Here is a 23,863-nt window from a genome sequence, read left to right on the forward strand (position 1 = left end):
CTCTGCCTTATGTTCTGTCAATATATTATTTCCCACTCCCTTCACACCTTTTTCACGGATGAAACTCCCAGCAAAGCTGTATGGAAGAACTTGCACTTCACAGAAAATTAACTATGATAGCTGTGTAGAGGAAGAGCATTGCAGCATGGTGAAAACATGAGACCTGGCTTCGAGTCCTACATCTGCCCCTTCGAGCTTTGGTTCCAGTAATATTGGTTTGGCAGAACCTACTTTACAATGTCGTGAGAGAATGGGGTGCCTGGTGTAGAGGTAAGATCTCAATAATTGGTGGCTATCATCAATGCTTAATACACCCTTGTGTTTAGAGAGGAAGACCCTAGAAGTACTATGCTGTATGCAAAGAGAGGGTTATCATTTCTTCTGAACTGCTTCACTTAGAGGTTGGCAAGATTAAATGCATGTAAATCTGTAATTGTGAATGGAACTAATCACAATAAAATGCATCACACGTAAACTAATTACAGTTAGACTAGTTACACAAAGAAAATAATGGTTGGGTAAAGGTCAACTAACTCTTGATAGACTTATCTGGGTGGTTGGTGATTGATTTCCCATAATAGATAAGCAGTTGTCTGGGAGAGTCCTTTTTGGACTCTGTTGGAGATTATATGTATTAATTATTTATCCCCCCTTATCACTCTCAAAATTGTCCCAGAAAGGGCAAGTGATTTGCCCAAGGTCCCATGGGTAGGTACGCAGTGACAGAGGTAGAATTAGAACTTTGGTCTATGTTTTATGTATTAACTAGGCCATTAAAAAACAAAAAAAGCTATTAGTTAGTGGGAAGCAGAGGTGTGTATGACCTGTTTCTTTCTGCTGTCAGCATTTAAAAATTTACCAGGAGTTGCCTTATATAACTCCAGATACTGTGTTTTGAGTTTATGAGGGTTTTAAAAAACGTCAGCGGTAGGAGGAAGAAAACAGAACCAGTAGTTCCATAAATCCCCCCACACACCCATGGGGATTAAGCAATTGCCTGCCAGATTTCATCATTACAATAAATGTAAGCCTGACAATTTACAGGAAGCTTATCGGTCCTTTCCGTTCCAGAAACTTGTGATGCTTTTCCTCGCTACATGGTACAAACAGCTGAATCAAATTGTCTTTAAGAGTAGCCACCTTTCCCTCAGGCTATATACACTGCACCATCCTGTTCCATGCAAGTTAGCCCATAATAGGGCCTTTGATTTAAAGTCAAGCAGTTGGTGCTGACTTGGCAATATTTATTGAGAACAAAGTAAGTGACACATAGGTATGTTTAAGAAATGGAAGGTTCTTGTCTGTTTGGAATTTTTGCAAAGAAACATTATGAACCATTATACACATTACATGTCCATATTTATAATGAAGCAAAATCTGGTCTTAGCATTATCTGAATTACTAATCTTCAAAAGGTAACCTAAGGACTGAGACCATTCTGTATTTGGAAACCTATAGTTTATTGTGTAGCCCGTATTCTTTGCGCGGTTACTTTTGGCTCCAGTTCAGAGATTGAGAGCACATATTAGTCATTTAGTTTGTTGACATAAACTAATGACAAACTTGTCTTTTGGTGTAGAGTTAAGTGCATGTTCTGGGATGAGTAAGACATAGGATTTATAGCCCTGATTTTCCACTAACTGGCTCTATGACCTTGGACAAGTCAATAGCTGTCTAAACATAATTTCCCTTTTCTGCCAAGTGAGAAAAAAATAAAACCTTCCACATATAGTAGTTCTAAGGATTATACATGATAATTCATTGAAGAATTTATAGTGCCTAGTACATAGAAAGACCTTAATACATTTTAATTACTGCTTTCTTCTCTTTCCATCTATATATTTTTCTTTCCTTTATTCCTTCCCCTACTCTGTTTTTCCTCATTTTTATTTCTATCAATTTGTTTCCTTTTTCTTTTACGCTTCTTCCTCTTCTCAGTTCTTCTGTTATCCTATGTCTTTGTACAAGTCCGAGCAATTCTTTTTCTCGTATGTGAGACCCCCATCTCTAGGGGAGACAGGGCCACCCCTTGAAAAAGGGAACAATAAGTTGTGTCTGTATTCCAGTCTGATGCCTTATCCTTGTAGTCAAGAATGGGAAGCATGTGTTCCAAAAATGCAAACTTGAAGTTCTGGAAAGGGATACTGAGGCTCACTGTGGACACAATGGGCCAATGAACAGGAAAATGCCCAATGTGGCAGATATCCCCCAATTCAGTCCCCTTCCGCGGCCCCCAACCCCGAATTTCTAAGACTTTAAAAAATTTTATTTATTTATTTATTTGTCAGAGAGAGAGAGAGGGATTGCGAGAGAGCAGAAGTGGTCTTCCTTACTGAGCAAGGATGCCTGATGTGTGACTCAGTCCCAGGACCCTGAGCCCATGACCTGAGCTGAAGGCAGATACTTAAACATCTGAGTCACCCATGCATCCCCAAAATTTCTAAGACTTTTTTTTTTTTCCAATTTATTTATTTTCAGAAAAACAGTATTCATTATTTTTTCAGCACACCCAGTGCTCCATGCAAGCCGTGCCCTCTATAATACCCACCACCTGGTACCCCAACCTCCCACCCCCCCGCCACTTCAAACCCCTAATTTCTAAGACTTTTGAAAGATCTGGCAGCAACCCTGGAACCCTGGCTGGCTCCGGAGGCCCTGCCCAGGTTAGGCGGGTCCTGTGTGTCATGCAGCAAGTGCCACAGGGGCTTGGTGGTCAAAGGAGTAGAACCCAGCTAGAACTCACTGGAATGGCTTTCTCGGGACAAGTGGGGAAGCCCCACGTCAGAAGAATAGGACCGAGAGGAGGAAATATAGGCCAAGTTCTCCAGGCACAGCTATAGCAAGCATCCTTGTGCTCTCTCTGTGGGGTGGAGTGGACCTCAGACACTGGATATAGCTCTGTCATTATGGATCTTATGGTGATTAATGTTAATTAAACCAAAATCTTTAAAACAAAAGAAAACCCAATTTTGTTTTTGTTTTTCTTTTCTTTCTTTCTTTTTTTTTAAAAAAATATTATTTATTTATTTATTTGACAGAGAGAGAGAGAGAGAGAAAGAGTGTGTGTGTGAGCACAAGCAGAGGAAGCAGCAGAGGGAAAGGGAGAAGAAGGCTCTCCACAGAGCACAGAGTCCCACGTGGGGCTCCATCCCAGGACCCTGGGATCATGACCTGAGCTGAAGGCAGATGCTTAACCAAGTGAGCCACCCAGGCATCTCTAATTTTGTTTTTCTTTCTTTTCTTTTTCTTTTTTTTTTTTTTAAGATTTTATTTATTTGACAGAGAGAGACAGTGAGAGAGGGAATACAAGCAGGGGAAGTGGGAGAGGGAGAAGAAGGCCTCCTGCCGAGCAGGGAGCCCGATGTGGGGCTCGATCCCAGGATGCTGGGATCATGACCTGAGCCAAAGGCAGACGCCCAATGATTGAGCCACCCAGGTGCCCCATATTTTGTTTTTCAAATACAAAGTTAGGGGGAATTTTTTGCTAAAATTTTATTATTTATTTTTAGAATTTATTATTTGAGAGAACGCACATGCAGGAGGAAGGGCAGAGGGAGAGGGAGAGAGAGAATTTTTTTTTTTAAAGATTTTATTTATTTATTCGACAGACAGAGATCACAAGTAGGCAGAGAGGCAGGCAGAGAGAGAGGAGGAAGCAGGCTCTCCGCTGAGCAGAAAGCCCGATGGGCTCCATCCCAGGACCCTGAGATCATGACCTGAGCTGAAGGCAGAGGCTTTAACCCACTGAGCCACCCAGGTGCCCCAGTTTTGTTATATCTTTGTGACAAACTTTTCTTTCCATAGTGTTACGGGTTGCATTGTGTTCCCCTAAAACTTGTATGTTGAAGCCGTAACCCTCAGTATCTCAGAATGTGGCTATAGTTGGAGATAGGCCTTTCTAAGAGATAAATTACATGAGGTGGTTATAGTGGGCCCTAATCCAATGTGACTGGTGTCCTTTACACAAAAAGTAGATTAGGACATAGGCATAGAGGAAAGGCCTTGTGAGAACATTTGAGAAGGTAGCCATATGCAAACCCATGAGGGAGGCCTCCGAGGAAATCGAACATGCTGACACCTCAATGTTGGACTTCAGAACAGTGAGAAAATAAATTTCTGTTGTGTAAACTGCCCAGTCTGTGGTATTTTGTTATGGTGGCCCTAGCAAACTAATACGCACAGTGACTCATCTATAATTATATAGTGAACAAGAATGGGGAATTAGCATTCACTATTTAAATTTAAAAAAGAAAGTGAGGGTTTGGGGCAAACTGAAGGTCTATATATATTTCATTTTTTGAAGGCTGTTTACATATAAGGTATCCTAAAGGAAAATGAAAATAAAGGAAAGAAAGAAAATTAGCATCTGAGATTGCATTTCAAGTCTGGCTATCCTGTCTTTAACAATGCCCTCAAGCCTACTGAAACCTGTACTCCTTGATCAGCCTAGCCTGCTGCAGCAAAATGTTGATTGGCTATTTTGACTGACTGGATGAATTCTGATACTGAGTTAAGACCGGATTCCAGCTGTTCTTGCAACAGCAACATTCTTTCATTGCTTGTTTTCACAGCTCACCCCCTATTGGGAAAAGTGCTGTGTCACTCACATAAACAGAGTTAAATGCCTTAGAACTGACTTTCCTTGACCACTAATCCTTTCCAGGGTCCTCAAAACTAGGGTTGGAAAATACTAGTGAAGAGGCTTAATGTCATATTTTTAGGTCACCACGGAATGATTTGGCATCTTTTTTCCCCCCTTGTGGCATGCAGTTTTTCAGAGAATGAGAGCAGAAAGAAGTAACCGAAGATACACCAGGCACCATATGATGTGGATTTTCATTGCTCTGTTCACCTGCCTATCTGGTCTCCCTGTGGTAGCTGATAGCTAGATGGTCTGTTAGAACTTCTCTGTCTTATATGAGAAGAAATCATAGGTGAGTAAAGACAACCTTGGCCTCAGTAACAGTTCCTGATTGGCTGAGTTGCAGCAACCTATTATGACACTCCATTGATCAATGCCTTCTTTCTGGGGCTAAAGTTTAATGTAAAATCATTTATTTGTTCTTGATATAGCAGATAATTAATTGCTACATTACTCAGCATATGGAGCTAATGTTAACAGCTTCCTTTAGAGGGAAGAATGACCCACAGGACTTATTTTTTATCACTTTATTTCTTTCATTTTGTCATCTAAAACAAATTCCCTGAGATGGTCAGAGTTCAAAGGGGCTGTTATTACTGTTGAGCTGACTACACAGCTTCAAATTCTAGGTTACAGCAAAACTGTCTGGATGGATTTTTTTTTTTAATTGTTGTGAAACACTTATTTAATGTGCTTGCTTCTGGAGGTACTACGTGAACAACACAGACACAAATAAGTATTGGGAAATAGAACATGGTGTATTGAAAGTTAGTTAAAATGAGGAAATTACAGAATACACGGAACTTTCCTAAATCCTTCTTTCTTTTTTTTTTTTAAAGATTCTTATTTTTAAGTAATCTCTATACCCAACATGGGGCTCGAACCTATAACCCCAAGATCGAATGTTGCATGCCCCACCAACAGGCACCCCCGTTTTTTTGCTTTTTTTTTTATTCAATAGATATTGAGTCCCAGGGCACCTGGGGGGGGCTCAGTCCTTAAGAGTCTGCCTTTGGGGACGCCTGGGTGGCTCAGTTGGTTAAGCAGCTGCCTTCGGCTCAGGTCATGATCCCGGCGTCCTGGGATCAAGTCCCACATCGGGCTCCTTGCTCGGCAGGGAGCCTGCTTCTCCCTCTGCCTCTGCCTGCCATTCTGTCTGCCTGTGCTCGCTCTCTACCCCCCCCCCCGATAAATAAATAAAATCTTAAAAAAAAAAAAAAAGAGTCTGCCTTTGGCTCAGGTCATGATCCCAGGGTTCTGGGATCGAGCCCTGCATTGGGCTCAAATAGATAGTACGAACTGTATGACAGGCATTGTTCTAAGTGCTGAGCATAAAACAAGGTGCATGTTCTCATGGAACTCATTTCTTCATATAACTGGTTCACCTGAGGTCTGATTCTACATTTTGAGACAGCTGGAGTGAAAGATCACAATGAATTAAAGAAATAGAGAAGAAATAAGAAAATGTCTTCTGGGGGATAATAAAAAACATAGAAGTAAAGCCCTAGTGAAAGAGCAGAGTTTAAAAGAAAGAAGAGAAAGGGGAAGAGGATGATAGAGATTAATATATATTCTATTACTTAAGTGTTAAATACTATTTCTTTTCTTTTCTTTTTCTTAAAGATTTTTATTTATTTATTTGGCAGAGAGAGAGTGTACAAACAGGGGGAGCAGCAGGCAGAGACAGAGTGAGAAGCAGCCTTCCCCACTGAGCAGGGAGCCCGATACCAGGCTCGACCCCAGGATCAAGCTGATGCCCAACCAACTGAGCCACCCATGTGTCCCTGTTTCTTTAGGGACTGCATAAACTACATCTCTGTATGCCACACAACTAATACAGTGCTTGGGAGGGTAATACTGGACCTAGATTCATATGGCCAGATTATTCTGTTACTAATCTGTGGGATGCTAGGCAATTACCAGAATGTCTTCAAGACTTAGTTTCCTGTAGGGCTACCTCACAAAGTTGTTTCATTTAATAATAACAGCTTACAGGCAGTACTTACTATGTGCCAGGTGCTAATATAAGCAGTTCAAATATATCAACTCTCTTAATTCGTGTAACAGTGCCATAAGGAGGTATTTGTCTTAGCTCAGACTGCTATAATGAAGATACCACAGACTGGATGAAACAACATAAGTTTATTTCTCATGGTTCTGGAAGTTGGAACTCCAAAATCAGGGTGCCAGCATGGTGAGCGCCCTCTTCAGGCTTGCAGACTGACGATTTCTCCTCCCATCAAGTGGTGAAGGGGAGCAAGCTCTAGGGACTCTTAGAAGGGCAAGACTCCATCAAAAGGGCTTTAGAAGGGCAACAATCCATCATGACTTCATCTAATCCTGATTACCTCCCAAAGGCCCACTCCTTATACCCGCATATGGTGAAGCAAGGGGATTTCAACAAATGATTCTGAGGACACAAGCATTTAGTCTGTAGCAGTTTCCTCCCCACTTGCTACATGAGGAAGCTGAGGAACAAAGACTTCATGCCGCTTATTCAAAGTTCTACAAGCAGTAGCGGGCAAAACCAGTAATTTAACTTTATCTCCAGTCTGTGCATTAGAAATAAACAGATGCACTCTACTACAAGGCTCTTTCTCACCTTCTACTCCACCATTTCTTGAATATTCATGAAATCCCTATGTAGTTATGGAACTATGATAGATAATAGGGATATAAGGAGTGAACAGAACGTATTTGGTTCTTGCCTTTCTGCAGTTTATAGTTATTAAGCAAATAACCAAACACTAAAGGTTCTTAGCCTTTCCTGTTTTCTCCCATTTTTCTTGGACTCCCTTAGTCCTCCAGGCAACCAATTGAGAGTTGATCATGATCAGTAAAGCCGGTAACAGGGTCTCCCTAGGTCTCTTCGACGGCTAGGGCAGGGGGAAATTGACCTGTGGGCAGGGGGTGACCTTTTTCCTAGCAGTGACCTTGCTCATCTCCTTTCTCGGTGAGTCTCGGCTTAAAATGGAAGTATGTGTACCAAGTTTCTTTCTCGCCCTGCTGTGATAATTTGCCCCTTCCCCCCACCACCCAAGGACTTTCTGACATCCCTGACCAGGTGTTCCTGTGCTTGTGGTACATTCTTGCCTCCTTGATCTCCAGGGCACATTTTTCCTTCATTCCTTGGAAGCTCCAGAATTTCACGCTGCCCTCCCCTCTGGCCTGCGCTGGAGGAGATGGTGCCTTGCTCCCAGACCCAGCCTCGACGCTCCCCGAGAACAGAAGTGCGGCCATTGTCCGGTCTGCTCACGCGGCAGGGTTTCTCTGTGGGTGCTGAGTTCTCAGAGCCTCAGTCCTGGTCCACTCATTCCGGGAGCCTCTGACCAGTGGGCAGGCAGGTCAAGCCCGCCACTCAGGAGTGGCAGGGGTGCAAAGGGCGGCCAAGGAGGGCCGGGTGGGGCACAGAACAGCCACATGGGCAGTGGGCGTCACTGCCCGCGGCGCCCAGACGAAGGTCCTGGCCGGAGCTTGGCTGGAGCTTGGCCGGAGCTCGGCCATTGTGCTCGGCTGCCTCGGCCTCAAGGCCTGGTGGGCGTAGCAGCAGCGCTGAGAGCGCCCCCAATGTGACAGCCCATCCCTTCAGATAATGTGTTTGATGCTGTGAAACAAATAGGGTAAAGACTTGGTTTCTTTCCTCGGCAAGCGAAGGGACCAAGGAACGAAAAAAACGGAGGAGGTGGGTGAGAGCGCGAGCCTAGTCACGTGGCCCTCAGGGACCGCATGGCGGCGGCCCGCGCGTTCCCGCGTCCCGGCTGGCGGAGTAGGCCGGGCGCGCGCGCCGACGGGGCGGGCGCATGCGCAGGGGGGCGCGCCGCCTCTGCCCCGCGGCGAGGGTGTCTATGGAGAGGCGGCGGCCGCGGCTGCTGAGGCAGAGGCTGAGGCAGTGGCGATGGCGCCCTTCCCCGAAGAAGTGGACGTCTTCACCGCCCCACACTGGCGGATGAAGCAGCTGGTGGGGCTCTACTGCGACAAGGTAACGGTGTGCAGAGCCTCTTGCTCCGGGCAGCGCGGGCCAAGAGGAGGAGCGGGCCGGTCCCCGGGCGGCCTGGCCTGCGCCGCGCCCGCAGCCCCCGGGGCCGCGGCGCACGGATTGCCGCCTGTGCAGCTGTCAGCGCCGCGCTCGCTCCCCGCACCTTCTCCGGGGAGCCCGCGCCCGGACCCGGCTGGCGGCCTCGGACGTGCCCTCGGGGGCCACGGCGCGGCTCCTGCCCGGCTGCGTGCCCCTGGCGGAGGGCCGCGTTCCCTCCGGCCGCGCTGGGCCTCCGACCCCTGCCCCCGCCCACTCAGGGAGAGAAGCTCCTTGGCGCCCTACCGACCTTCGGGGACCCCGGGCCGGCCACCTGCGCTGGGCTTCCTATCCTCTTCGGCAGACCGTTTCTGCAGCTGTCCCCCGCCTCCCCCAGCAGCACCGCCCCTCATCCGGCTCCCGGCCCGTCTGGGGGCTCTCGAGGCTCTTTTTGCAAACACCCATCCATCCTCGGAACCTCTAGCTTATTTCCTGCCTCAATGGGCAGCTTCTCTCAACCCTGCTCATTTTACGCCCCAGCTTTTCCCTGGCTTGATTGGAAAGAAAACCCAGGTTTCTCGGTCTGGGGACTGCAGAAGCTTCACTTTTCATTTATGGTTCTCTTTTTCCTCGCAACTTTTATTGTCCTGGAGCATTTATCCGGTGTAGATTTTGTTATAAGACCGCCGTTCTCTTGGAATTCTTACCGTGGGCTCGAATACAAGGGACCTCGGAAAAAGTTAGGTTTAACTGTGAGAACCTTTCTGGAGTGTTAATTGGTGCAGCATTAACTGGAAAAGGACTTTTCTGGAGATGGTGCAGGACCTTTTTAATGATTTTAAAGCAGTATTAAGCGTCCACATTTTTATCAGTTTTACGTTGGGGGGAAGTCCACATACATCCTGAAAACTTCAGGCTGTCCTGTCTCGTGTAGAAATGAACCAAATAAAAAGCATTTAAACAACTATTGTTTAAGTATAGAAGTCAGCTCTGATGAATTTTCAGAAATTACATAGCATTAAGCGGAACCACTGTGGAGAGAAAAGAGGGGTTCTTACAGCTCAGGGTAGTTGGAGGGTTCCCACAGTGTTCGTGCTAGGCCACATTCAAAACCAACTCTTTAAAACGCTTTCACAACCATTTTTTCCTCCCTCCATTTTGAAAATTAAAAAATACCTGGTTCAGATATACAGGTTTAAACATGACAGTCCAGGACCGTGATTCTCAACCTTGGTTGCTGATCAGAATCATCCTAAAGGCTATTAAAAATCCCAGTGCCCAGACCACTGAAAGTCAACCTCTCTCAGGGTAGGACCCAGGCATCAACTGTAATTTAAAGCTCCTGAGGTGAGTCCAGTGTGCAGCCAAGGGTGAGAACCATTTATCCCTGAGAAGCATAAGGAATGAGCAAGCCATAGCTTACGCTCTGTAGCCCTAAATTTTTTTGAGATAGATTGCTGTAGTGTTTTTACTTCCTCTGGCTTTTGAACTTAGTTATTCTGACAGTATTCATTAATTGCAGGAAATTAAAAAATGGGAGGTTTATTACTTTCTGAAAATTGGAAAGGGAAAGTTAGTGAGGACTAATGGAATAGGAGTTCATCTCTGCAGTTTAGACTGGAGAGCACCTGAAATTGTTATGGAAATTTTTGTGCATGTGTACACTTTGCTAGGGAGTCTGTGGCTTTCATCAAATATTGTGACTCTTCCATAGTCGTTAAGAGTCACCGTTTTACTTAGTTATGTGATAGATTAACCAGCCTCATACGGTGCCATTTTTTAAAAAAAACAATACCTCAGTCAAATAAGATTCTTTTCAGTAAATGTTTCCTCTTGAAGTATTTAAGAAAGCAGTTTCAATTTGACTTAGCCTAAGTCAAAATAATCATTAATTCTTAATTACATATAGTTAATGATTTTGCTGTGTATCTTCATCAAGGAAATTAAAAGTCCCGATTTTCCAAACTGTGGATCAGAGACCAAGGTGATTTAGGGGGGAAAAAGTGTTTAGGAATTCTATATCAAGATTTCTTCTTGATACTGATAGCTAGTGGAAATCTCTCCTAGGATGTCCTTTGGGAGCTACACTGGAGTAGTAAGTGTTTAATGCTGGCGGAGTAATCTTAAAGGACTATTTTTTTTATCGTTTGTCATCTGAAGTTTTGCCTTCACCATCATTCGGTTTGTCAAGGCCATGGATATTCAACCCAAATAGCCTACAGTAGAACTTTATAAAATGAGAACTAGTTTTTATACTCAAACTAAAAAAGATAAAAGGTATGTTATTTCGCTTTATTCTAAATGTTAATTCGGAATGTCAAGTAATTGTAAAGTGGTCAGTTTTATTTCCAGTATCAGACATTTCAAGTACAATATATTTTAGAAGCATCCATGTATTTACTAGCATCAGCTCAATCATTTGTATGCTCAGACTAGTTTACCTAGAATAATTTATTCTTGTAGGACATTTTAAATATTGCTGTGTAATACCTAATTTAATCCTTTGCTCATGGATTTCCTCTTATATAATGTTTTATGGAAAGATTTTCCCCTGTTATCCAGACAATAGTCCTTTGAGGTAGGTAAAGGAGGGGGTATTTCTATTTAATAGCTGGGAAGTCGTAGGCTTAGGTTAGCTAGACCCAGTTTACAAAAGCAGTTAGTTACAGATTCAGACGGAAACCCAAGTCAGGATCTTGATTTCCAGTTTAATTTTCTTTGTATGAAACCAGAGTAGTTTTTGAAAAATTTTTTTGGTTAAAAGTCAGTTACGAAATTTTTTTCTAAATCACTGACTTTCCAGATTGGGATGATTTTAGTGAACATTTCATTGGATGACGTCTTTTTTCCAGTTTACTCCGATTCTTCAGTGTTTCCTCTAGTCCTCAAAATTCTGCCAGTAAGTGTGGAGTCTACTGTCTGTTGGCCTTATGTTGTGTCAGCCAGCATTGGTGGTGCGACATGGGGAATTTACAGTCTTAAAATTGTTCTAAGGTGGAAATCCAAATGCAGTATAGTAGGAGCAGAGGGAAGTATACAGTTAGCTGTATATTAAAATGTCAGGAGTGGTCTTAAGATTTCCTTCAGCTGAGTTCTGAGAATAAAAAGTAAGTGGTGGTTTTAAGGATGTGTATAATACAGAGATTCCTAGACTTACCTATAAGTTATAAAGTTTTTGAAGTGGTGGAGGCTGTTATAGAGTGCCCAAGTTTTTCAGGTAGTGATATTAAAAGTCCCATTTGGTTATCATTTTATAAATAAGGGACATTTTTATGACAGAAGTCCTAGGAAGGAAATAAGCTCGTAATAATTAGAATAGATTATTTTTTATAATTGAGTGGGTATAGCTTTATGAAGAATTTAGTTTTCCTTTTTTTCTCTTTCTACATACCTATAAAAACTCTAGTTGACTGGAATTGGGAAGACCGTTTTAGAGACAATATTGAATGGAGAACTAGGAGAGGAAGGAGAAGGGAATTTAATGAGTTCTTACTACATGCTTACGTTATTTCTCTGAATCCTCATAGGAGCCCCATGAGACAAGTATTACCCATCATTCAAAGACGAGGAAACAGACTTAGTTATTATGTAACTTCCCAATTCAACTGGTGATGAGGAGAGCCTGAATTTTAATTATAGGATTCCCCCCCTTCTGAAGCCCTTGTTTTTTAGTATTACCTTACTAGTTCTGTTACTTACTGTTTGTTATATGATTTTATTTGAAACATTTCACGTGTAGGCCATAGTTTTTTTCTATCTGTAGACCAGATAGTTTGACCAATAGTTAATTGAGGTTTCTTTATTGGATATAAGTTTCCCTTGATTGAATCAAAGCATTGTTTGGCTCAGTAGCTGAAAAGTAAAATTTATTTGGGATAATAGTGTTTGGGTTTTTGTTGTACTATTTTTCATATCTATTTTTAAACTTAATCTAGTCTTTAAGTCACACAATTTTTTGAGTCACTTTGAAGCCAGGTTGTAAGATTTTAGGTTGTGGAGTGAGACAGAAAGTTAGTTATAAATTTTTTTTAAATACAGGAGATATCATGTCACTGGTTGTTACTGTTTGTTATGTGTGTCTTGTTCTATATAGGTTCATTTTTGAGTTTGCCAAGCATCAGAGTATACAAGTTTGTAGGTCATACATACAAGTTTGTAGGAACTTGTATATCCTCCTGTAGGGCAGTGTTTTTCATAGTGTGTCCTTTAATCCATTAGTGGGTCATGAAATCAATTTTGTGGGTCAGAAACAGCATTTAAAAAAGGGAAGGCAGCTATGCTCACCACTATACCACCAACGCCGATAGAAACAGCGTTTAAAAAATGAAATGGAAGAGTAAATATTAAAATACATCACAGGGTAGAGAGGGAAATAGTGTTTCCAGAAATTTGTTTGAAATATCTGTGATGTGTGTGTCTAGGTTGCACTGTGTTTCAGACTAAAGGTCATAGTTAAACGTGTTTGAAAAACACTTATTTAGAGTAGCATTTCTCAACCACAGCACAATTGACATTTTGGGCTAGATGATTTTTTTTTTTTTTTTTTAAAGATTTCATCCATTTGTCAGAGAGAGAGAGGGAGCACAGGCAGACAGAATGGCAGGCAGAGGCAGAGGGAGAAGCAAGCTCCCTGCTGAGTAAGGAGCCCGATGTGGGACTCAATCCCAGGACGCTGGGATCATGACCTGAGCTGAAGGCAGCTGCTTAAACAACTGAGCCACCCAGGCGTCCCTGGGCTAGATGATTTTTTTTGTGGCCGCTGTCCTGTGTGTAGGATGTTTAGCTGGATCCCTGGCTTTTACCCACTGGATGTCAGTATCACTTCTGCAGTGGTACCAACCAAAAATGTCCTTGCCTATTAGTTCCTAGAGGGTAGGCGGGGGTGCAGAACCATCCCTTGGTGAGAACTATTGCTTGAGAGCAAGTATTCATTCTGACAGTTTTTACTCTGTTGGATGTGGAAGGATAGCTTTATGATTGGGACTAATATCGTATCTTGTGGAAAGAATGTAAGTTTTAGAGCCCTAGAGATTTAATCTTTGTTTTGTTGTCTACTGGTTGAATGGTTTTGGGCAAGTTATTTTTTCTCAGCCTCATCTCTTCATCTGTGAAATGGGAATTTTAATACCTACGCAATCTTAAAATACTTAGTATTGTACATAGTGTGTCATAGACTTCAGTATGTCACAGATATTAATGTCTAGGTTTATTTTTGTGTCACTGAAGTTTGTATGTTTGAATAACTTTGTAGAGGCAAACAAAAATTTAAAAAATCATATAAACAGATTTTTAAAAATGTTAAATTGCGTGTGCTCTGGTTATCTTTTAGCTGCTAAATTTACTGACTTTTAGGTACCAGGTTGAAACAGTTGCTTATTTAAAGTGGAAATACAGTGATTTGTGTGGTTTAAGTACTTTTTTTTTTTTTAATTTTATTTATTTGAGAGAAAGCATGAATAGTGGGGAGGGGCAGAGGGAGAGGGAGCAGCAGACTCCTGCTTAGCAGGGAGCATAATGCAGAACTCCATCACAGGACCCTGGGATCATGATCTAAGCTAAAGGCAGATGCTTAACTGACTAAGCCTCCCAGATGTCCCATATAAGGACTTTTTTTTTTTAAGATTTTTATTTATTTATTTGACAGGGAGAAAGAGAGAGTGTGCCTGCAAGTAGGGGTGGCGGCAGAGGGAGAAGCAAGCTTCCTGCTGAGCAGGGAGCTTGATGTGGGGCTCCATCCCAGGACCCTGAGATCATTACATGAGCCAAAGGCAGATACTTAACTGACTGAGCCACCCAGGACTTCTAATGATAGTTTCATATGGGCTATCTATATAAATAACAGAAAAACCCAAGTAGGGCTTAATATAGGTTAGGTTTTGTATTCTTTAGATATATTATTAAATTATTACACGAACCCTGTGAGGTATTTAATATTATTAGCCATATTTTACACATGGAAGAAACTGAGGTACAGAGCAATTTAGTGACTTGCTGACAGAGATGGATTTGTACCTAAGTAATCTGGCTCCAGAGTCAGCACTTTTAGCCACTAAGCTGGATTGACTATGAATAATGTAGAGTCAGTCCTCTTACACATCTTACTGGGTTCTCAATCTATAGTATGAGCCTTGTCTTGATCTTAGCTTGTTATTAAATCTGAAGATTTTGTAACAGTCCAATGAGAATGTATGCAGAATTTCCTGCATGCCTTTTAAAATGTTAAGTCATATGAGGGTTTTAATATATTTTTTTGCCATGCTTTGGTTTTTGTTTTTTAAAAAATTATATAGCTAATATCATGTTTTCTTTAGATTAATCTCTTATTTCTACTAAGACTTATTTTTAATTAAAAATTTAATTTCTGAGATTAGCCTCTAGTAAATTTTATGTGGTCTTGTGTAGCATTTCTTAGGATAAAATCCACAACATTGGTTTAAAGAAATCTATCCTGCTTGCTGTTTTTGTATGGCTCAGGAGTAAGAATGATTTTTACAATTTTAAATAGTTGGAGAAAATCAGAAGAATAATATATTTTAATATGTGAAAATTACATGAAATTCACATTTCTCTGTCCTTAGATAATCTTTTGTTGGAACATAGCCACACTCATTCATAGACTGCTTTTATGCTACCGCAGCTAAATTAAATGGTTGCTGCAGACAGTATGCGCTGTAGAACTTGAAATATTTACTATCAGGCCCTTTACAGAAAAAGTTCTTTTTCTTAACAGAAAAAGTTTTTTTTACAGAAAAAGCCCTTGTTCTAGATAATTTACTTATTGTGGCTACTGCTCCTTGTGTTAACTTCCCTTCACTAGAATGTAAGCTTCCTAAAGGCAGCAATTTTGCTCACTGATGTATTTATTCTGAGTACCAGAAACAATGCCCAGCTCATAATAGTTGCTCATTAAATATTTGAATGGAGTAAACAATGCATGAATTTATAAAAATGAATGATTAATTTTCAAAATGGTGAGAGCTGTGCTTAATGAGCACCAGTTCATTTTAATTTCATAGCAATCATGTAAACTACAGATGTTGTTGTTCTCATTTAACACCAAGAAGAAAAACTAAGACATTGAAGGAGGAAAGTAACCCAGGATTACAGAGCTAAGTAAATGATAGAACTGGGATCTGCTCTGGAGTCCTACAAATAATTTTTAATACCTAATCCATAGTGCATTTTCCAGAAGATATTTAGTTAATTCTGCTATGTATAGTGGACTAGTTCAGCTTTAGGAGTCTGCCGTCTTTTCTGATGCTTTGTCATGAGTCTCCTACTTCTGCCTGAGACCAGGCAATTAAGACAGCTTAGCGTCTACTTCATTTTAAGGAATACTGGTTCAGACTTGACAAACCCAAGACTAGAAGTGTGGTGTTAGTAGCTTTTTGCCCTCCATTTACAGTCTGTGTTTTTATTGTAATCAGATTTTGCCCCTTAAAATGACTTTTAAAAAAATTTATTTATGTATTTGACTGACAGAGATCACAAGTAGTCAGAGAGGCAGGCAGAGAGGAAGGAGGATGCAGGCTCACTGCTGAGCAGAGGGCCCCATGCGGGGCTTGATCCCAGGCCCTGGGACCATGACCCAAGCCGAAGGCAGAGGCTTCAACCCACTGAGCCACCCAGGTGCCCCTTAAAATGACTTTTGAAACTGGAGTTGAGTTGATATAGTAGAAGGTAGATTTAATATGGTAATGGAGGTAATGGAGGATTTTAATATTATTTTGAGCTTTAATTTGAATCAGGTTTCTTGATAAGATGTATGCATTTAAACATGAGAATTTAATTTGCCATTAAATGTAAAAAATTAAAATTACATATAAATAGTCATTTTCTTTGGTTGAACAGTAGAGTTAAAGAATATGACAGTGTATACATTTCTTTGCATTTTCATTGATTTGTATTTTCATTGATTTGTAGCTTTCCTTCAGTCCTTTTGCTAGGTTTCAACGTTATACTATTACAGTGCCTCTACCTCAGAAAAGTATGTGATTTCTTATATAAACTGCTAAGTGTTTATGCCATTTTTCTTAAGATAAAACCCCCCAAAATTAGTTCCCCTGAAATTGTCTAGTAATATTCTAATAGCTCAATACTTTATAATTATTTCTGTAACAGATCAGACCCCTCTTGATATTAAAGTTTAAACAAACTATGAGAGTATTTTAAAAATTTTTACATTGTAAAAGTAATATAATAGCATAAAGAATATTTGAACAAAGACAAAAACACTTACATGTTATCCTAACACAACTGTTTTAGAATTTCATACAACTTTATAGAGTGTGTGTATTTTTAGTATGAATACATAGTAATGGAATTTTAGGTTTGGAGGGAGTTGGTCTAATCCCTTTTGTTTAAAGAAATTATGTGATATAATGGTGTACCATCATTTACCTGTACCATCAAGCCCTTCAGAGTATAAATCAGTATCTTCCTGACCTAGTGTACTTTTTATTATACTTTTATAATTTGTTAATTTATGAATTTCTCTTATTTGTACTTGAACCAAGTGTAAGAGAGGTATTCTGCTATGTATAAAACTAAATAGGAATGCATTTGAGTATTTTTTATAGATGCATATTTACATATACTTATTAATGCTTTTCTTTTTAAATTTTTATTCAGCTTTCTAAAACGAACTTTTCCAACAACAATGATTTCCGTGCTCTTCTGCAGTCTCTGTATGCTACTTTTAAGGAGTTCAAAATGCATGAGCAGATTGAAAATGAGTACATTATTGGTTTGCTTCAACAACGCAGCCAGACCATTTATAATGTACATTCTGACAATAAACTCTCTGAGATGCTTAGTCTCTTTGAAAAGGGACTGAAGAATGTTAAGGTGAGTTACAAAAATGGGTATTTATCACAGTTTGTGTCATTTGCTGGTGTGTCAGCAAAAAGTATTAGTATTAGCATTTTATAGTAAACGATGTTAAGTTATAGAAAATATTCTGACACTTGTTAAAAGACCATAAGGAAGACTTTATTCAGGGGATTACTACATTGAGGTTTTGCAGTAGGGTTGAGAGATTGGACTCTCAGCTCTGAATATATCAAGGAAAGCTGGGGATTTATAGCCGAGGAGCAGAGTGGGGGTCAGGAAAATTACTAAGAGGAAGCGTCAAGGCTAGGGAGAATCTTGCTAGACTGACTGAAGAGGGTTTTTGCTGAAGGCAGACCAGGCTGATAAGATACTGAGGGTGGATAGATACTGAGAATGATAAGATGCCTAGGGTAGAAGGATTTTTGCTAAACTGACTCAGAATGACTTTAGCTAAAACTGGACTAAGTGGGCCAAAGACAGAGCTTACTGTTGAGGCCTAGTTGAGAAGGGGGCTCAGAGGAGTCTGTCTCAGGTTGATGAGAATCTTTGTCAGTTAACCTCCTCATTACCGTATATAAAATTTTATAGTGAGTGCTCTTCCCCAAATCTTAAAGTTGTTTTTGTAAGTCGAAATTTTAATTACCATAGAATTTTTACTTTCTGGTAACATTTGTTCAACTCTTAAAGCTATAATAAATGTAGTTATTGGTGACTAAAGGTGAGATTATTACTAAGAGTGAATACTTTTATAAATTTTATTTATTGAAAAATTGAATGTTAGTGATAATGTGTATTTCCTTTCCATATTTTAGGGTGCATGGATTGTTAAACAGGACAGTTTTTAATTGTATAACAAAAAATTAGCCATAGTTGAGTATAGTTTAGGATAATGATATAAAAAGACTTTCCTTTTCAATTATATTTACATATTATAGAAATTTGAAATTTGATCTTCATTTACGGCTCCCTTCTGGCTTGGTGAAGCATAGACTTAAGTTGTAACTGTGTCAAACCCCACACACTTCTCACTTACAGATTTATATTCTAGAAAGACTGTTCTGCAGCAAGGAGGAGGATGGGTTGAAGGAAAAGACAGGACTGAGGCAGGAAGACCATTCTCAAAATTATTGAAATAGTGTCTGGAAGAAGACACATTAGTAACTGCTTGGTGGGAAAGTGGGTGATTGGGTAAGGGTAGAGTACTGGGTAGTGATGGAAGAGAGATTTACTTTTTATTAAATACTTCTTTGTACTTTTTCAGTTTTATATCATGTTCATATATTACCTGTTCAATAAAATGATTAAGATCTGAACTAAAGTAGTGGCTAGTGGGGATAGAGGGAAGGGGACAGACGAGAATTATGTAGGATATGTAATTGGTAGCATGTAGGGCATGCATATATAGGGGAAGGGAAAGGAGAAAGAGAAAGGAAGTAAAAATGAGAATTGAGCCTAAAATTCTAGGGAATATAGAAAAGGCTTGGGGAATAAAAAGATTAATTTTGGACATGTTGGATTTGAACTGCTTGTGCAGTCCAGGTGGGTATTTGTTAATAGGAGGAGGTGTAGATGGGTTTCAGGGTGAGAAGAGTAATTTGATTTGGAAAAGCAAATTTGATCATTTTTAGCAGGTGAAGTGGAACTGGAAGCCACTTGGGATGCTTAGGGAAAATGTATAAAATCTTCAGAGAATAGGACTTTGGATGAAATATTGGGAAGCAGTTGAATAAATTAGTAAATAAAGGAGGAGACTCAGCAGGGATACAGTATTCCTGTATTTTAAAAGTTTTATTATTCTGCAAAATTCCACATGTTTTAACTTGAGAGGGCTGATGTAGAAGTGATAGCTGTTATAGAGGGAGGAGATGGGATCTTAGTTCATCTGAGAAAACCTTTTAGCTGTTGTCCAGAACTAGACTGATTTACTTAAAGGTGTCTTGAGCCCCTTACCTAGAGGTATGTTGATACCTGACCTTTTGAAGTAGACATGGTCTTTCATTAGCATAAATATCTGTTATTGGCATAACAGATGTTGTGGATTGTGTATTGGAGGGTACACTGGATGAGTATGAAGGTACTCTGGTGATCGAGTCCACTAAGCTCTTGGAGACTTCTCAGACATAGGTTAAGAAAACTGAAACATAGAAATTATATAAATGTATACATTAGAAATTAATAGAAGTTTTGGGCAAATAGTTGCTATTTTTAGACTTTTTATGACCTTTTAAAGAAATACTAGATCACATTACTAAAAATTCAGGGTTCCTTTGCAAGATATTTTAAGGACATCTTTATGCTACAAAAAATACAGAGACCACTTTGCTGTTCTTCAGTCTGTTTTTTCCCTGAGGTTTTATGTTGCACCTTCCTAGGATCAGTATAGTATAAATAATGAAGCAACATTTTTATCGAATATAATTATTTTTATGTTTCTAGAATGAATGTGAGCAGTTAAATTATGCAAAACAGCTGAAAGAGAGATTGGAGGCTTTTACAAGAGATTTTCTTCCTCACATGAAAGAGGAAGAGGAGGTAAGCATAATTTTTTCTTCCTTGTGATTTTGACTTACAAAATTTTTAAAATGTTTTAGCTTTCATTCTTCAAAATAATGCATAGGATGATAAGCCTCTGGTTCATTTTAGGAAAAGAGGAAAACTCCCAAGAAAACATAAAATTTGTTCTCTCAGAGAGGTGGTTGCTTTTCACTGAATCAGTGACTTAATTCAGTTGCTCAAGTAATACTTTCTTTGGGTCCCTGGGTGGCTCATTTGGTTAAGCAACTGCCTTCAGCTCAGGTCATGATTTTGGAGTCCCAGGATTAAGTCCCATATCTGGGCTCCCTGATCAGCAGGGAGTCTGTGCTCCCTCTGACCCTCCCCCATCCTGTGCTCTCTCTCTTTCACATTCTCTTTCTCTCAAATAAATAAATGTTCAAAAGTTTTTTTTTCTTATTATGTAGATGGCACTGTATTGAATGTTAACTTTCCATGTTACCTTAATGTCTTCTTAGAACCTTTAGAGGATTCTTGAAACTTTTCGATGTTTGGTGTATATTCATGCTAACATTCAAGTATTTTTTGTGTTCTTTTTTTTTGTAGGGGATTTTGGTAATCAAATGGTAGTGTTAAACTAATCAGTTTTATTCCTAGTACACATGTATTAGGATATCACTGATTGGATGAGCAAAACATTTTCCCATTCTCTTCTTTCTCTAAATGTGGGGTGATTATTAGGATTAGGGTGAGGAATAGAAAAATTATTTTAGGAGGAATGGGATTCTTGTTTAGTTGTTAATCAGTTTACTATGGTGAGTATCACCTATGGCTTCACCTTATAATCAGATCTCTATTTAAAAAAAAAAAACCAAAAAAACCTACAGCTCTTTCCAGACTGGTTAAGTCAGGTGAGAGGTACTGGCCTGGATATATTTTAAAGGTCCCCAAGTCATTGTAATATGAAACCAACATTGAAGCCACTGAGTTACTAGAGTAGTGTTCCTTAACCTGAGATGCTCATCAAAATTATGTGTGAAAGAACAACAACAACAAAAAAAAACAAAAAAAAAAATCAAAAAACAAAATCAAACCAAACCCGTGGCTTCATTTCTTAAAGATTCTAATTCTGTAAATTGGAGGTTGGGACTAAGCATCTGTTTCAAAGAAGAAATGCAGATAGTTCAGGGTCTCAGTAGAGCTTTGAGTTTCAGGGTTCTTAGTACACTGGGTACCTTTTACCTTTCTTACGTGATTTAGAGATCCTACTGAGGTATACAGTTCAGTTGCTGGAGTAGCAGAAGGCAGTTAACTGACCTAAATGTCTAACCATATGAGACTGCTTAAGAGTGTTTGACAGCTTTGCATAGGAAAACCTTCTGCTTCTGATGCTTTTTAATTACTTGGGATTTATTAGCCAGAGAAGCCATAGAAGGAACGGTTCTTTTGGTGTTACTCTTCTCTACACTTTTTTGGATAAGCTGACTGGGTGGCAACAACCAAAATTTCTTTCTCTTGGAAATATGGGGTCATAATACTGCAATTGAGCCATTAATTAAAAAATTAGTCAAGCATCTTTCCTTATGAATGTTTCATTTAGGTTTTTCAGCCAATGTTAATGGAATATTTTACCTATGAAGAGCTTAAGGATATTAAGAAGAAAGTGATTGCACAACACTGCTCTCAGAAGGACACCGCAGAACTCCTTAGAGGTCTTAGCCTGTGGAATCAAGCTGAGGAGAGACAGAAGTTTTTTAAATATTCTGTGGATGAAAAGTCAGATAAAGGTGAGATTCATATGTTTAAATAGTGAGAAGTTTGGAGGCCATTTGCATCTTGTTAATAAGAACTTTAGATTTTGTTAGAAGAATAATTTTAAGCCATTTATTTTCAAGTGTATATTTAATTGAAGACAGTAATTTTTTTTTTTAATTTTATTTATTTGAGAGAGAACAAGTGGTAGGGAGGGGCAGAGAAGGAGAGAGAGAGAGAGAAAAGCAGACTCCCTGCTGAGCAGGAAGCCTGATGTGGGGCTCTATCTCAGGATCTGGGGATCATGACCTGAGCCAAAGGCAGACGCTTAACCAACTGAGCCACCCAGTTGCCCCGAAGACAGTAGTTTCTAAGAATTTGGTGTGGTTTATGATAATTTAACATCCCATATGCAATGTAATGTTGGGCCACATGCAGTGTAGTGTTTCTTAAAGGAACTTATGTAGTAATAATAATAATAAAAATTATTTTGGTCAGTCAGAATCACTGAAAGCTATCATATACAGAGTACTTGTGCAGTATCATTCAACTTTCTTTTTTTTCCTCCCCATCATCTAGCTTTCGGAGCTCCATGACCATAGTGACTGTTTATCTTCCCTTGTTTTGTCCATCCGTTTTTAAAATAAGTTATGCTTATAGCTTTATTTCCATCCTTTTCCATGTGTTATTCTTTTAGCTTATATCCAGTAATAATACACAGGGGAGCAAGTATGAGAACACTGTTTTTCTTTGTATTGTTACTTTAAGAAAACAGATGAGAAGTGCAAATAAAGTCTGCTTGCCTTTTTAATTCATAAACTACTTCCTCATATTTTTTTTAAAAAAGATTTTATTTATTTATATGACAGAGATCAGAAGTAGGCAGAGGGGCAGGCAGAGAGAGAGGAAGGGAAGCAGGCTCCCTGCTGAGCAGAGAGCCCGATGTGGGGCTTGATCCCGGGACCCTGGGATCATGACCTGAGACGAAAGCAGAGGCTTTAACCCACTGAGCCACCCAGGCGCCCCACCTCATATTTATTCTTATTGATCTTTGATAGCTTTGCCTTTTAAAACATCATTAAAGGAAATTGGCATCCTCAGGCTAGTAAAAATTTTTCTTCTGCTCCTAGATGGGCAATAACAGTGACAGTCCTGTTAAAATAGCTTAAAATTCTTTGAAATTGGTCCTTTTCTCTTTATTTAACAAAGTAGGTGAGATGCATGTTGAAACAAAAATGTTTTTATAGGTGAGCCTATAATTAAACCCATAAAGCTTGTGTGCTTCATTCTGAAATGCAGCTTGTGCCTTCGACACCAAGCCAAGACCTGTTGTGTCTAGTTTAATTGTAATTCTCACATGGGATTTAAAAGCATCACATTTATTACATTTAGTTTTCCCACTCCTTCAAAGCAAATTATAGCTGTATTATGATTAAATATTTGCCATTTGAAAAAGGTTGGGTTAAAGTAATGTGATCATAGCATTTCTGTATTTAAGTTGCTTTGTGAGGGCAGATCAGGTGTACAAGGTACCTCAAATTCTTTGCAGTCCTTATTGATGAATCTCTTGTAGTTTGTATTCTTATTGTAGCACTTTATTTGCATTTTTTGGGAAAAATGCTCCTGAAGTAATTTATTATAGGAAATTGGACATTCAGTGGCTATTTTTTTAAAATAGTTGCTGACAAAAGATTGCCAATAAAAATGTACGCGAGCATTAGAAATGTTAACGTTACATTGTCTCAGCTGGCTCACAAATAGTATAAGTAGGTTTGGTTACCTGTGGTTACAGAAGCTAGATTTCACAGACCTCTTATATCACATGTGAAAATCAAAGAGGGAACACAAGGAAAATATTGACAGGAGTCCTAATACATGAATGGAACGTGTTACGAGATTTGTGTGTGTCATTAAAAATGCCTTGGAGATCTCATAATCTGGCTGACTCTATATTTGAAGCTGTATAACCTGCTGGGTTCCTTTTTCCAAATGATGCTTCTTATGCTACAGAGTGAGTATTGTTTTTTCTGTGACGCCTTTGTAAGAGGAAGTCAATTCTGTGTTCATTATTGTAGCTCCCACTGATGAAGTATGATTTGGGACCTCATAGTTTAACCCTACAGGTTCTTAAC

At 39.7% G+C, this 23,863-nt stretch overlaps 1 protein-coding gene across 3 annotated transcripts in view; it reads left to right on the forward strand.

Moving 5' to 3' along the window:
• Positions 1-87: 87 nt before the first annotated feature.
• Positions 88-23,863, forward strand: part of FBXL5 (F-box and leucine rich repeat protein 5) — a 51,086-nt gene continuing 27,310 nt past the window's right edge. The window contains exons 1-4 of one of the 3 annotated variants that reach the window (XM_044226085.1): positions 88-270; positions 17,286-17,501; positions 19,923-20,018; positions 21,580-21,766. In XM_044226085.1, the coding sequence (XP_044082020.1) occupies positions 17,367-17,501; positions 19,923-20,018; positions 21,580-21,766 (418 nt within the window). In that variant the 5' untranslated portion in view covers positions 88-270; positions 17,286-17,366. Of the gene's footprint in view, positions 271-4,819; positions 4,935-8,477; positions 8,622-17,285; positions 17,502-19,922; positions 20,019-21,579; positions 21,767-23,863 lie in introns of those variants that run through there. The other 2 variants (XM_044226084.1, XM_044226086.1) reach the window with 2 other exon arrangements.

Source organism: Neovison vison, chromosome 11, assembly GCF_020171115.1.
Source record: "Neovison vison isolate M4711 chromosome 11, ASM_NN_V1, whole genome shotgun sequence".
NCBI classification, from domain to species: Eukaryota; Metazoa; Chordata; class Mammalia; order Carnivora; family Mustelidae; genus Neogale; species Neogale vison.